General features: G+C 34.6%; 2 protein-coding genes across 3 annotated transcripts; both read right to left on the minus strand.

Annotated features, from left to right (window-relative positions):
* Positions 1 to 2,731: 2,731 nt before the first annotated feature.
* LOC120344307 (RIB43A-like with coiled-coils protein 2) lies at positions 2,732 to 4,955 on the minus strand. Its single transcript, XM_039413449.2, has one exon. The coding sequence runs from the start codon at positions 4,862 to 4,864 to the stop codon at positions 3,725 to 3,727; it is 1,140 nt and encodes a 379-aa protein (XP_039269383.1). The 5' UTR covers positions 4,865 to 4,955; the 3' UTR covers positions 2,732 to 3,724.
* A 1,340-nt stretch (positions 4,956 to 6,295) lies between these two features.
* Positions 6,296 to 12,554, minus strand: LOC120344850 (uncharacterized). 2 transcript variants are annotated; one of them, XM_078112947.1, is made up of 9 exons: positions 12,328 to 12,554; positions 11,603 to 12,132; positions 10,112 to 10,229; positions 9,510 to 9,606; positions 8,993 to 9,207; positions 8,500 to 8,639; positions 7,651 to 7,812; positions 7,296 to 7,460; positions 6,296 to 7,087 (listed from the first exon to the last, which is right to left on the minus strand). In XM_078112947.1, exons 1-9 carry the CDS (start codon positions 12,497 to 12,499, stop codon positions 6,470 to 6,472), a joined length of 2,217 nt encoding a protein of 738 aa, XP_077969073.1. In that variant the 5' UTR covers positions 12,500 to 12,554; the 3' UTR covers positions 6,296 to 6,469. The 2 variants fall into 2 exon arrangements, with proteins under 2 accessions (XP_077969073.1, XP_039270099.2); XM_039414165.2 differs by having other exon boundaries at positions 8,461 to 8,639.
* Positions 12,555 to 14,469: the final 1,915 nt, after the last annotated feature.

A 14,469-nucleotide genomic window follows, 5' to 3' on the forward strand; every position in this document is an offset into this window, starting at 1 on the left:
TTCCGTATTATCAGGAGATGAAACCAGGCAGCTTCAATAAAATAACTCAGCAGTAAAATCATTGTGATACGTTATGTCTAGGAATGGAATTGTGAAATGAATTAATTCTATTATTTTGACGTTCCATTGCTTTCACGGTTTTTGTTTGTTGTGCCTAAAAGCATATATCTGGTGTGTATTTTTATCCTATACAACACAATATCTGGAAAACTGTATAATTTGTAGGTTTTTCCTTGGATTTACTTGCTTGTTCCTTCATCCTATATTTTTTATAATCTGTTGTACTCTATTTCTACACTGAATGAATAAGCTATATTGTAAAACCTATCTTTCAATAGTATATTTGCACCCATCTAACTGAGCTAATAAATCTGTGTTTCTATGATAGGACATAAACTTAAGTGCCTTCACCGTGCCTTGGCCTAGCATGTACGAATTGCATCAGAAACTTGGTGACTATCCAGCGACACCACTATTTGAAAGATTAACGATTGAACCATCATGAATGTATCTGAAAAAAATATTCATCTGTTCATAATTACAGATTGCTGCAGTTAGTGCAATGTTTCCAAAAAATGCATTTAAAACACTTTTTAAACTGCCCCTGCATTTCATTTGTTTCTATACTAAACCCACCAATTCGGTCCTAACTTGGACGCTATCTGTTAGTCTATGAACCATGGGATACGGTACCGGTAGTCACGCAGGTCTCCCAGTCCTCAGACATTCTTCAACCATATAAGTTTAAATATCATCTTTCAATGGAAAGTTTTGTATCCTTCTCCAGCTGGTGGAAAGAAAAGTTCTTGAAGAACCAAGTCATAGAAAAGTCATCTCTGAGTAATTCCATTTTTGTATGTTAAATAGGCTTTTGGAACTAAGTCAGGTACGGTAACGCCAATGTGAAGGCGGAATAACGTTAATAATAGATTACTTGACAATATGTTATAACTTCAGAAGCACGAAAATACCGCCATCACCAGTGAAATGCCATTCGAAGGCCTTTAAAGCGAGCAACGTACCACTCTATCGCATTACGCAAACCTGAATATTTGCAATGTTTGTCTGAGCGACCAAAATCAAAACAATAAAGGTCAAAGGTCGGGGAAAGGTCCATCAGTAAAGATTCTTCGTGAGTAACAAGGTGAACTCAATATTATTTAAACATGAAGGAACAGATATACCATTGAAAATGCAGTTATTTTAATCAGAGCCATTTTTGATTATCAAAAATCTTGAAATAGGTATCCGCAGTCAACAAATCATTGATTTTAAATTTTTCGAAACCGAACTTTCTGAAATGATTAATCAATTTTAGACAGTAGACGATTACAATTAATTTAGACCGTTAACCCTATTCCCTTCCCTTGTACATTCAAGTTTGATTTCAATACTGTCACGCTGGGCTAATCTGAGTAGTTACTACAAAATCCTTGGTATTCTTAGAATAAAAGATCTATATTTTTATGAAATGAGAAGGCTCATGTATCAAGCGGTAAATGGCACTGGCCCTCGCGTAATTCAACAATATTTTGTCCCAACAAAAGATGCACATACATATGGTACTCGTTCATCTCGAAATGGAGGATTATTTGTACCACGATTTTCATCCTCGCGTGCCCAAAATTCCATAAAGTTGCAGAGTGTGAGAATTTTGAATGATATTAACGCAAACCTAAAAAAAATTGTCGAGTCTTTTCTGAATAAGTACTGATTCATAACTTTTCAACTTGTACGTTTTTATTTTGTGTGATATAAAATAATAGCTTTTTTTTGTCGCTACTGTTTTAAATTTTGTCTCATATGTGTCACATTACTCTTGTTGCATGATTATTAGTTACAACAAGTTGTTTTATAATTCGTATAATATAAAATGTAATCTGTAAAATCTGTCAACCTTATTTATGCCAGGAGAGTTGTTTTGATTTAGTGACTGTATGATCCTTCCAACCTCCTACCAGTTCCGTTGTTAGTGGATTATTTTTTTTTACTTCTTGAGTGTTACTATTTTTTTTTTGATTTGTTGGCTAATGACTTGATGATGAATAAACTTCTATCTATCTTCAGAAATACGTGTCCAATTTACAATATTACCCGACCTGGACTTTTAACAAGACGCATCATTTTGAATTGGTTCGCGAAACTGTTGTTGGACATGAAGCTTGTGTACAGTCGTTTCGCTGAATTGTTGTTGAAGCTGATATGCTACTATACTGCCGGCGTAGTGGTGACGCGCACTCGTTCCCCAAACTTATGATAATCACAGAATAATTCACAATTCTTGCGTAATTCTTTTTGTTGCACTATGAAATGTCAATTTTGTGAAAAGAAAGAGGCCGTAGCCTGTTTTTGGTTAAAAAATAGGTTAATTGGGTCACGAATTTTTTGGCTTACAGTTGAGAGATATTATTTCACATCAGCTGAGATATCCGTTTTGAACGCTTGCATCCTTTTTATTACCCAAAATCGTTCCAAACGATTTTATATGTAACAGGAAAAGAGTATTTTGTATAGGGATGTCAGATTGATAACAAAATGATTTGCAAGTACTGAACTAGAGTTATCTTGAGAATTAAACTCACCTTCCATAAATTAAAATTTGTATGTGATATATTGCAAAATTCAATATAGATTGCTTCTTTATTATCCACATTCTAATTTCTCGAATGTCCACAACGTACTAGCTAGACTGATAGATGTTGTTTTAGTTATCTTTTCATAATTCATGGGATTGCACATCAATCAATCATCATTTATTTGTCAACACAACATAAAGACATCATGGAAAATGTCATAAAAAAGACTAACTCACTGCAATATGGTAACAGGAGTCGCGAGAGACCTCGAAAGGCCTTCAAGCAGACACACTTACAACACTGATTCAGATTAACAAGTAAAATTTAGTAAATGCAGACTTTTTTTAAGGCTACTATTATTTATTTTTTTTCAATAGTTTCTATTCATAATAGTTATTCACAATAGTTTCTATTCATTTTTTATTCTTGCCAAAGGTAATTCGTTGGCATCATCCTGGTTGACATACAATATTGAGTTGCATAAACATACAACCACCCAATTCTTCCCTACAGTGACAAATACTGAAGGATATTAATGACAGATTAGTGTTAACTAATGTTAAGCAATTTCATCTGAATGTTTCAAATATGCCTGAAGTTGACCTAAAGTTATTCCATAAAAGACAATGCTGTGTTAAGCATTAATGCAGTAGCATTTTAAAATGCTTCACACTTAATTAACAGAGTGTGAAAACTAGGAGATGTAATGAACACTGGTGTGATTTCCACAATCTACATTTTGTTTTGAATTTATTACAAAATGCCCAAAAGTTGAGTTTCTCATGAAACAAGGAAATACAATTCAATACACAGACAACAAACTACAATTATCGCCCACAAACAACTAAATTTAATTCACTTGAATAAAATAAATTCCAAATAATTTGAAAAATACCATACTCAATTAAAAAATTTAACACTAACATGCCCGTTAAAATGCATTAGTGATTTGAATAAATAAATCTGAACAATGGAGTCAATGGTTGTATTTTCAATTGACCTCAGTCATCATATGTCTACAAGAATATGAATGTAGTGCACAGTACATCAATATGTTGTAACAAATATTCCAACATGCTTGCAATTGCTACATTAATGGAGCAAATAGTAAATACTAAGATAAATAAAACCACTTTAAAAAAATAACCTTAACGACTTGAAGTGTTGAATTGGGCAAAATATTGTGCAGTTGGTGGGTTGACGTATACTTCAGTGTCAAGGAAGTTTTTGTGAGCTGATTGTTCAGCTGCGAGTCTGATATTTGCTAAATCTTGTTCTTGTCTTAATCCTTTCTGAAGATTGTTTTCTTGTCGTTCCAAAATTGTAGCAGCTCTCGCCATTGCAACTCTTTGCCTATCCCATTCCATGTCTCGTTGCCATTCTTCTTCTCGAAGTCTTCGTCTTTCTTGTCTCTGTTGTTCTTGTATTCTACGTATTTCTTCAACCTGTTTTGGAGTCATTCCCTTCCATCGGTCTGGTATTACTCTATGTGATCCAAAAGAACTTGATGCAACAGCAGGATTTTCAGTCAAAATATCACCAAAAACATGATTGGAAATTTCAGTAAAGTTATCATCTTGTTCTTGTCTTTTGTTAAGATTTTCCTTTTCTTTACGTTCATTGGATTGAGCTTGGTTGAACTCTTTTCTTGCTTTTTCAATTTGTCTACGACATTCTTTTTCGGCATCATCAAGTTCAATTGCTCTTTGATCGAGTTCAACTCGTTTCATATCATAAAGCTTATCTGCATACTTTTGCTGTTTTTGTGCTTCTTCGCGCTCATGTTTTTGCGCAACAGACCATTCTCGTAACTGTTCATTTTGTAACTTTTTTCTTGCTTTCGAATTCAAGTCTTCACCCTCAAATTTTTGCATGCCTGAAACACCACATCGTGGATCATCATCAGAAACTCTTGCAGGCTTGTCCTTCTTTTTGCCATCTGGGTCATATAGATCAAACTCTTTTCTTGTTTCAGGGCGTTGGTATTGCAGGCGAAATCCATTCAAGGCTTGATTCAGTCGTCTGATATCCCCTTCCTGCCTTTTTTGTAACATCATTACAACCTTATCATTCCGTACCATATCATTCATGAAAGCATCATCTCTAGCCTTTTCTGTATCTTCCCGGATATTTCTTGATGTTATTTGAGTGTTCAAAGCTTCAATATCTACGCCAATTGTTCGGGTTTTGGAATTGAATATACGATTTTGCCTCTCTAATTCTCGTTTTCTCCTACTTTCTATAGCAGCCGCCTCTTTCAGATCCAACGGAAGATCTAACTTATACATATTGAATCAAAATTTAGTGAACGCAGGAACAGGTGAACGACCACACAACTAAGCGAACACCAAGCAACAAAGTGCTATGGCCTGCTTTTTGTATGGTTGCTAGGTTACCCGTGGATGTTCATCGCCTCCTAGTGGTAGACGTAGTAATTCCTAGTGGCGCGTTGCAAATTACTTGATTAATTATTTAAGATAACAGTGTAAAATTGTTTTGTAATATTGTCATCTTTTATAAATTACGTTAAACTCTATCACTAATGTCGCTTAATGGCAAACTAAGTAGAACTACTTATAAGCTTACACCAGCAAATGGCAGATAAAGACCGCATGGAACAAAATTCTGATTATAAGATATTATCACAGGAGAGGAAAAGACGTTGATCTATTTTAGCCGGTATAATGTTAGGGACATATTCAAAACTTCAATCATCGATCTATACATAAGATTGTGAATTGAAACACAGTGTTTACCTGTGTCACGGACCATAATGTCCGTGTTTGTAATGTATTGTGTTAATATAATTTTGTATTTCTCTGTATGCTATTTATCAGACCTTTGATTTAGGCGGCTTTGACCGGGTCTGGACTTACACGTGCGAGACTTTCACCCATTACACGTGCGAGAGAAAATATATCCCTCGTTCTCTTTCTCCGGCAGCTGGGCTGGAGGTCGGTCTACACACATTATCAAGAGCTCTTCAAACTGTGATACCTGTACTCGATTCCAGAATACTGATTCAGACTGCTGGCACCAGCCTGGCTGTGGTCAACACTTGCGACTGGGAAACGGGGGCATGTGATGTGTCACAATATTTGCTTTGCTTTACATGAAGAAGATGAGTTAAAAATATTATAAATGGCAATTGGTCTACGGAGTAAAATAATAGTTTATTGCTTTTTGGGCACGCTTTTCGTCTGGATTCCTGAAACAATAGATTTCAAAAGAAAATTCGCTGTAAAACTTTTACTTATTTTTTAGGCTCACGTAGCTCGATACTTCACCTAAATTTTACTGATTTATTTTGAATCATGGAAGTACTGCTTTGACACTCGACCTCCGTGTAGCCTACATGACGGTATATTTGATCATTGCTCTCTTGTTAAATGTACAAATCACGTTTTCGTAAAATAGCTTAACTCGTGTAAATACCGATTTTCCAGTCTTTGAAACTCAATTAAAAAGTTAAGCGCATTGCCAAATTCAGTGATATTTAGCTGTGTAAGATAAAAATTGTTGTATATATATATATAATACTCCATCTGCTCGTCATAGATTTTGCTAAAGGAACGCGAAAATGGATTGATAAAACAGGGGAAAAAATGTGACTTCTGAATGTCAGAAAATACAACTTCTCGGATCGCACACGGGTTTCAAAATTGAATCACTCTGGTTTTACGAACTTACCCAGTTGCTCGGCATGATCACAGCAAATGAATCGATGTTTATTTGAAATGTGCAACAACTTTAAATCATGGATAAATGATATAGATTATATACCGGTAATAAGATCTATTCTTCAAAAAGTTTCATAATTTCCTCGAACATTGCTTGAATTGTTTCCATACCAGTCTTCCGGGGATCAAGATGTGTAGTTTTTTCAAAGTCTGTTATTGCAGACTGATTGGAGATACAAAACGTGGAAACGAAAGCGGAAAACGTTTGCTAATTCCATATTCATTCACATATATTATGCAACCTTCAGGTTTCGCGAGATGTTGCCTTTGATCGGAATTTAATACAGTTGCGCATTCAGCTTCAGGTGTCTGTGCAAGTGCAGCCCAAACTTGTGCTGAAGCGTCTTTTTTCTTTCGGACACATTGTGGACTCAGTGGATCTTTACCGGGATTAAGAGCATCGCTTGTATCTGTAAATTCGCACTGGTTTATCTTACCTAGCGATGACAAAGTGCTTTTTTCGGAAAAGGGTCGAGATTTTAAAACTATGTCACCGTATTTCCCATCATCACTTTGAACTTGGCACACGTTACCGCATTCGTCAGTCCACTGTATCAAACCATCGCTTCTTGTGTTTGGTCTGGAATGTTTCGTCTCGAACTTTTTCAAGTTTTTGCATCGAGCGGAAGTTAAAACTTTATTGCTGTGAATTTGTTTGTCTGGACCATCAGATTTAACAGTCTCAAGTCGAGACGAATGGGTGTCCGCGGTCACGAAATCACATTGACTGCTGCTGTACTTATCAAGTCCAGGACTAGTTGTTCGTGAAATCTGAAGGAGGAATGTTAAATCCAGGCTTCAATTCTAGATAACATTGTACCATAAGATATATTCATTAGAGCAAGAAAGAGCTAAAACTGGTAATCGAGCAGCGACACCCATGTCCCAAATGAATAGCATTGGTATACTATGGTGTGCCACTTTTTATTACAACTTTACAGAAAGTAGCATTCTGTGAATAATATAAATCGTAAGTTACCTTTTTCAGACTTGCGACCTTATCTCTGGAAACTACCATTGTCGCAGGTACCTTTTTCGAATATTTATTAATCCCTGGGACAGATTTCTTGTACGTTTTCTCTGCAGCTATATCCTCTTCTTCTGACGATTCTATGTTTATATGTAGCGTAACCGTTTCCAATGCCTGTGATATGGCAAACAGAAATGCCGGCAGGTTTATTTTTTTCGCTTGTTGGGTTTATAATTTTGCTTCGATTTGATAGCTACAATGCTCTGGAATGTGATTTCACGAAGAACATTTTACTTAGTTCTCTACTTGACCCATATATGTATATATATTAATGAAAAAAATTATAAGATGTCAAAGCACTCACTCGAGTTTTACGTTTACTTTTCTTGAGTCTTTTTAGTTCTTCAATTCTTCTGTTGATTGTACCACATTGTAGAATGTTGTACGTTGTGTCCGATGCAATGGACGATTCATCTTTCGATGCGATATGTACATCGCCAAGTAGGGCAGCCACTTTTTCTGTTGCCTGCATTAATTGAAAACATGTCGATATAAATGATAAAGCTAAAAAAACTTATTTAACTTTAGTTTGAGAGTGCTGATACTTGGTGGCTAAATTGATTGAAACATGTCGATATAAATAATAAAGCTCAAAAAAAACCTTTCAACTTTAATTTGAGAGTGCTGATAACTTTTACTTTACTCACAATGATCTGTGAACTAGTATACATGTAAATATGAGGAACATATCTCAAAATTAAGCTGAAATTATTCTTTCGATTACGGGTCCTTTAAAATGAGCGCGGAAATAAGTCCAATCAATTTTGCTATCGACAAAAATCAATATCTTTAAATATGTTTTACAAACCCCATAACTTATTTAGTTTTCCTAAAAACTACAGTACACCCAGTTGTACTATTTTTGTATTAACAAACATAATCTCAAACTATATTAATATTAGTACTTACCAGGTCACATCTTAATATAGCATTGTTTAATCTAATTACCATATCGTAAACTATTGTTCCAGTTGAGCGTCAGCGTCGGGAACAATAATTTTAGGATTCAATGCCGACTTTGTCATACTGCAGAGATTGCTCTATTGGGGATTATTTGTCATCGTAGTTTCATTATTTGAATTGTAGTTTCTTATATAACAAAGAAAGTCTGTACCTGTTTCCCCTTTGACTCATCTGTATTTTTGTCATTTACGTTAGTATTTTTCAAAAGATCAAAATTTATTTTATTTTCGTCGCTTTCCTCTTCCGAGGTTTCATCGAATACCGGTATATGTAGTTCTATTTTCTTGCGCGTTGATGGCGCTAAATTGTGGATTTCTCGTTTATTTTTCTCTAAAAATAACAAAATAAAAAAATCGTAAATAATTATAATAGAACTTGCGAGGAAATAGTTTGTTTCAATATTTCAAAATGATTTTACTTATAGACAGGACATGAAATAGACATTGGTGATAACTGTTGTTTTACCGATGATAAGTAATAATACAATTAGAAGTTTCTGTTAGCATGCCTGTTTGATAACACTATCTATCCATACTATAAGAACAATAAAGTTTGTTTCGTGTCTTGGCTATTTCGTTTTATTCTCAGACATTTTAACACCTCGGTTGATATAAAAATTTTCATACAGCATATTTTCATGCTTCTCCTGTTTACTTTAATGTTAATGTAATTAAATATCTCACGGGATAAAGATTCCAGACGCTTCATTTGCCTTGATCCTAATTTATCTACGCTCAACCTTCTTTGGAAAAAGTCAACTACAGAATTTTTACGAGATCGAATTTTTGAAGTTATTCGACTAGCTGTTGATTCTCTGGATATTCCTCTGATATTGTTTTTACCAACGAGAGCTACCATTTTCGGTACTCCAAGTTCCATTTCCCTTCTTTTGCGTTCACTGTGAGTGTAATTTAATTGAGTCAATAGTATTTTCTAAAAATCACTTTAAGTAAAGGTACATTAAACCCTTCAGGACTGCTAAAATGTCAATGCTGTGGTGTGGTTATATCATATTATATTTTAAAGCGAGGACCTCAATTTAAAAGAACATTACAATTAGAGGACTAGATATGCTTTTCGTAATTAGAGCGACAACAGTTGCGCAAATCAAAATGGAGTAGAAATTGGAAATGCATAACATTATCGAATCATATGAAATCAAATTTTTAAATTGTCAAACGTCAAAATAAAATTTTATACCTATGAATTTTTGCACCAACATTTTTTTCTTTTCGTAGAACTCGACAGGAATATGATCCTTCAAAAGATAGAGGGACTGTTTCATCTCTTCCAGAGACTTGAAAAACATAAAACAAATTTTGAATAATATTTCATGTAGAATGTTTTCCAATCCACTTTGCGAATCTATTTTCAATTATGAACTTTCCAAGAATCTTGTGGCTTGTGTACGAAACAAGCAAATTGCCTCAATTTTTTTCTAAAACGTAAATTATTTTACACTGTTTGGGTAAAAAGAAAATTAACCATGAACTTGCCAATGGCAGCAACTATTTGATAAGTCTATATACCTTCGCAGTGATGTAATGAGCATACAAATGCATTTTTTCAATTATCCAATTTTATTGTTTTGTGTTACATATTTTTGATCAAATATTGATAAAAGGACATTTTTTTGTACACTAAAACTGTTGATACGCTTTAAGTTCAATGTGTCTAAATTTCCTCCTACATTTCTGCATTTCAAATCTGTTTGAAATAGGAAATTTGGCAATCTGGAAATGAAAACGTTAGTCCGTATTACATGAATAAATATATATGTAAATTCATCAAAATTTGTATACCAGTATTTATCAAAATATCCGTAGTTTTATTGGAAGCTTTACTTGTTGAATTGCAATGAAGATCTTCTGTACTAACTCCATCAAGTTTAGACTTTCCTCTCGAAGACTTTGGACTCACCTGTCAATATCGAGTTATGGATGTAATGAAAACCAAACAGTTGATTATACAAAATATGATATAGGAAAGGTATTTCAAAGTATCCATTACTAAGTGTATGTTATACATACTTCTAGATATGTATAAATAGTATGTATTAGAATGTACGGGTCAAGTAATCTAAGAGTTTTGCCGAAGATGGTTTTGAAAAGGCCGAACAACTCGTATGAGTGCTCTCAACTTCTTACCAATATATTCACTTTTAAGGCCGCTTCATTGAGTACTCCGAATGAGTAATTTTGCAGAAACATTTTATTTATCTTTCATTTAACTTGTGAAGCGTTTTGTTTTTTGAGTGTGAAAAATTATGAATGCTTGACGTAAATAATGTCGTGGGCCCGGCAGATGTCATCATCTACTTACTGCATTTATCTATTTTGACAAAATTCGAATTTTAAATTTTGTACGATAAAATTTCTTTTGTTCAAGGGTTTGATAAGTTATTGTGTTATATTAATATATATAATACATATCGTCACGCTAATAACCGAATTGCGTAAGTCATTTTTAGCAGTTTAGAGAAAAACGTAAAAAACTTCCTAATGATATTGTTATGCCATTGAGAGTCAATAATTTGCCATGGTTCAATTTTTTGATCGTAGCCGGATTTAAGTTAATTTGTATGACGCAGTTAAGTGACGTCATAATGGAGCACTGTGACTTAGGCAGAAATGTGTCTATGACTTGGGGACATACGCAATTTTGCAACTTTACTATATGCACCAGTCCTGAAAACTAAACATTCCAAAAACGAATGTAATTCTCAGTATCTACAATGTATAATCCCCAAAACAGCTAGTCAGTTTCAATTACATTATTCTTTATGTTTGAAAATATATATTTCATCAATATAACACGTTCTGCACATCCACCGAAATATGACTAAGATTAAATATAAAGAATAAAACAGCAATGCACCCAATGTAAAAGCCAACCAAGATGAATTGGACTCGGGCAGTGAATATCACAAGTGCACGCCTTCCTATACTGTAGTATAAATTCAAATTAATACGCGCTAAGCTAGAATCCGAGATGCAAAAGCTCGAAAATACTTCGCCGATGTCATTTTGCCTTTGTGACGTCACAATAGTCCTGCGGTAACAATGATAATTCATTATGACGAAACAATTGCACAAATATGCATGTCATACTAAATCTCCATTTATATGGGTTTCGGAATTCTTAAAATAAAATCTGAGTTAACAGACAGGTGCGCAGCATTACATACTCAAAATCGCCAAAAATGACTTAAGCAATTCGGTTATTAGCGTGACGATATGGAAAGTTACACATACTGTTTTAACTCGAGGTGCTTCAACGCAAGTTTTAATTACCTCATTTCCATGCAGCGATCCGTGTTGATCTTCGGGTGTTCTTAGCAATCTCACATCCTGTTTAGGTGTGTTTGATCGGGAATATGTCTTTGGCGTTGAAGTTGCTGAAACATCTCTCGGTTTCATTGGAAAACCGTTTGGCAATTTGGGCCAAGCTTTCTTAACGGCTCTCAATTTTAATTCTATACCGGTGGCAGCAACATTATCCTCGGAAGTATTTTGATTAGATCGAACACTCTTACGACTTACGGGCGTTGAAACACGATTCATCATTTTTTTTGCAACCTGATGTTGACGCGATTTTGTTCTCGTCGAGTTAACACTGGTCGTCTGATTCTGTTTGAAACTTTCATCAAAATTTGTATTGTTGTTCGATTCAAATTTAGATTTTCCCAACTTTTCACCGATTACGCGGGATTGCAAAACGTCGGTATCTTGCATTTTGTGTGACATTAAACATTCTGCCGTGCCATCGCCATCAACCATGATTGTAGACTGTTGGTGTAGTTCGAACTCTTCGTTCTCCGATTCTATGGGCAAGAAATTTTTTCACATATTTAAAATCGAAATAAAAGTTTATAGTATAATACAGGTATTTTTGGTTGGAATGAGTTGTATATCTTGGGTGCGAACATGAAACGTAGAGACTGCACCGAAACCCCAGCTTGCAGACTATAGTGTACCTGGTTAAAAGCAATTTTCTGATTTGGAATGTTCAAAAATACCTGTCCAGAAGTTGTTATTTAAAGTTGAATCGTTTCTGCCGATTGCCGATAGCGTTTCGATTGCTTCTTCGATAACTTGGTCTCTATCTCTCACGGAAGAACAAGATGAAAACACGTCCTGTTCGTCATGTCCACCTCGATTTGTCATTTCTAAATCGTAACTTTCTGTCATGCTTAGGATCAACTTTTGTAAATATGAAAAGACATCTGCTCGAGACCACTTCTCATAAAACATGTCGTGTGGAAGGATGCACTCATCTTCAAGTGAAGTGAGTCGCTTGAAGTGTCACTATCACAATTTCACAAACGGTGAAATGACCAACAAAATTTTAAGGTAATTCAAAAATGTACTCTATTTCTAGTGAAAAGCATAAATAAACCTTGTGGGCCAGTGAACGGACATCTGTTTACTCTTCTTTTATTTCTAATATTTGTGCGTAATAAAATTTGTTTCATTGGTTTTCATTGATAATTATATTTATTTACTATTTAACTTCCGATTTTTGTATAATTCGCATCTTTTCTACGCTGAAACGTAAAGGCGCATAAACGTAAAAAATATTCTTGTTGATGATGAAGAACACCTGAACAGCACTAGAATCAACTTGAACATCTCTCGATCACGTGTTCAAAACGGAACAATGACACTGATATAAAATTGATGTAAAATATACATGATTTTTCGGGTTAATTATTTATCGTAGCTTGTTGAAAAAAAAAATACCTTTTCATTAACCCATCCCCTCCCAGTGATATTTTATTATACATTCATCTTCAAAACCGAGAAATTTTACTACGCAATTGTGGTAAATGCCGTGTTTTGTAGCTCTTAAACTACATTAATAACGGTCCAGACCATTTTAATTCGTGTGGCGCCTCATAACTATGTCAAAATGTACGATTATACAAATCTATAAAATGGTTGAGAACGATTCTAAAATAGGAAAATATACGAAGAGGAGGAATATAAATGGATATTGACATTTTAGGCCATTTTACCAATGGTATCCTCTAAAAAATACCGATCTTATTTCCGTTTGACACTATTTAATACCGTGTTTGTATATTATATATATATTGCAAGAATATTGCATATTTTGCATGAATCTAGTTCGTAACACTAAAAATTATTGAAGTCAGAATATGCGCAGGGATTTCATTCGGTATCACTATTGGTGTTACATGTCGGATTAAAACTCCATATAGGCATCCTTTTGGGACGAAAAAACCACTTAATCCATGACACCCTGGGTTATGAGCAGTCGTTGATATGCCGCCGGAAAATTAGTTCCGGTGGGCCATTGCGGTATCAAACCATTATTATTTAATCAATAACACGTTTTATAAATTTAAAATTTATCAAAATATTTGGGTTATTTATGGTGGTTTGGTGGATGAAAATTATTAAAAAAAATTATCGATAAATAGTAGATACCGGTATCTATAAGTATGCATATACTTGGTGAAGATTTTGAACAGAGAACGTATAGTCGTATAGGAATGACAGCTCATTCCTAATAGATGATGTTAGGTATGAACACAGATACTAAGAGTTCGGCGATTGTTGGTCAAAAATATCTCGATATGATGAAACGCAATTATTTGCCGAGAAAATGCATGATGTTGCTAACAAGATATAATAATTGCGTAAAATAGGCCATGCTGCTTTACATGGCCAGATCTCATGACTGTTCTGTTCTAAATTTGATAAACAGATCCGTCGATTTTTGAAGCATCCGCAAATAAGATTATCGCTCAGGAGAACTCAAAACTTGTCGCTGGAGGGATCTTTCTACGACGACAATTTTTGACAATCAGCAGTTTAATCTTCTTCTTTTGCGACGGCGCGTTGGCTGTTTTAACGTAGAACTCGTGAAATATTGATGTCGTACGCCTGTTTGTCGGTTATTTCTGGCTTTCCTAAAACCCAATTGTTCGGATTAGCACTACCTTATTGATTATTCCATTATATACAGAGCTCATTATTTCACACAGATTCTTCGATCGGTCTTATATTTAGAGAGAACAAAAGCCAGGGTAAAGGGATTCGTGTCGCCTAATATTATGAACATATAATATCCTCTGTGGTATTTTTCGAGGAGAATGCCCTAATGTCACTCGTTCGCCATAGGAAGTAATTTA

Source organism: Styela clava, chromosome 5, assembly GCF_964204865.1.
Source record: "Styela clava chromosome 5, kaStyClav1.hap1.2, whole genome shotgun sequence".
Classification (NCBI taxonomy): domain Eukaryota; kingdom Metazoa; phylum Chordata; class Ascidiacea; order Stolidobranchia; family Styelidae; genus Styela; species Styela clava.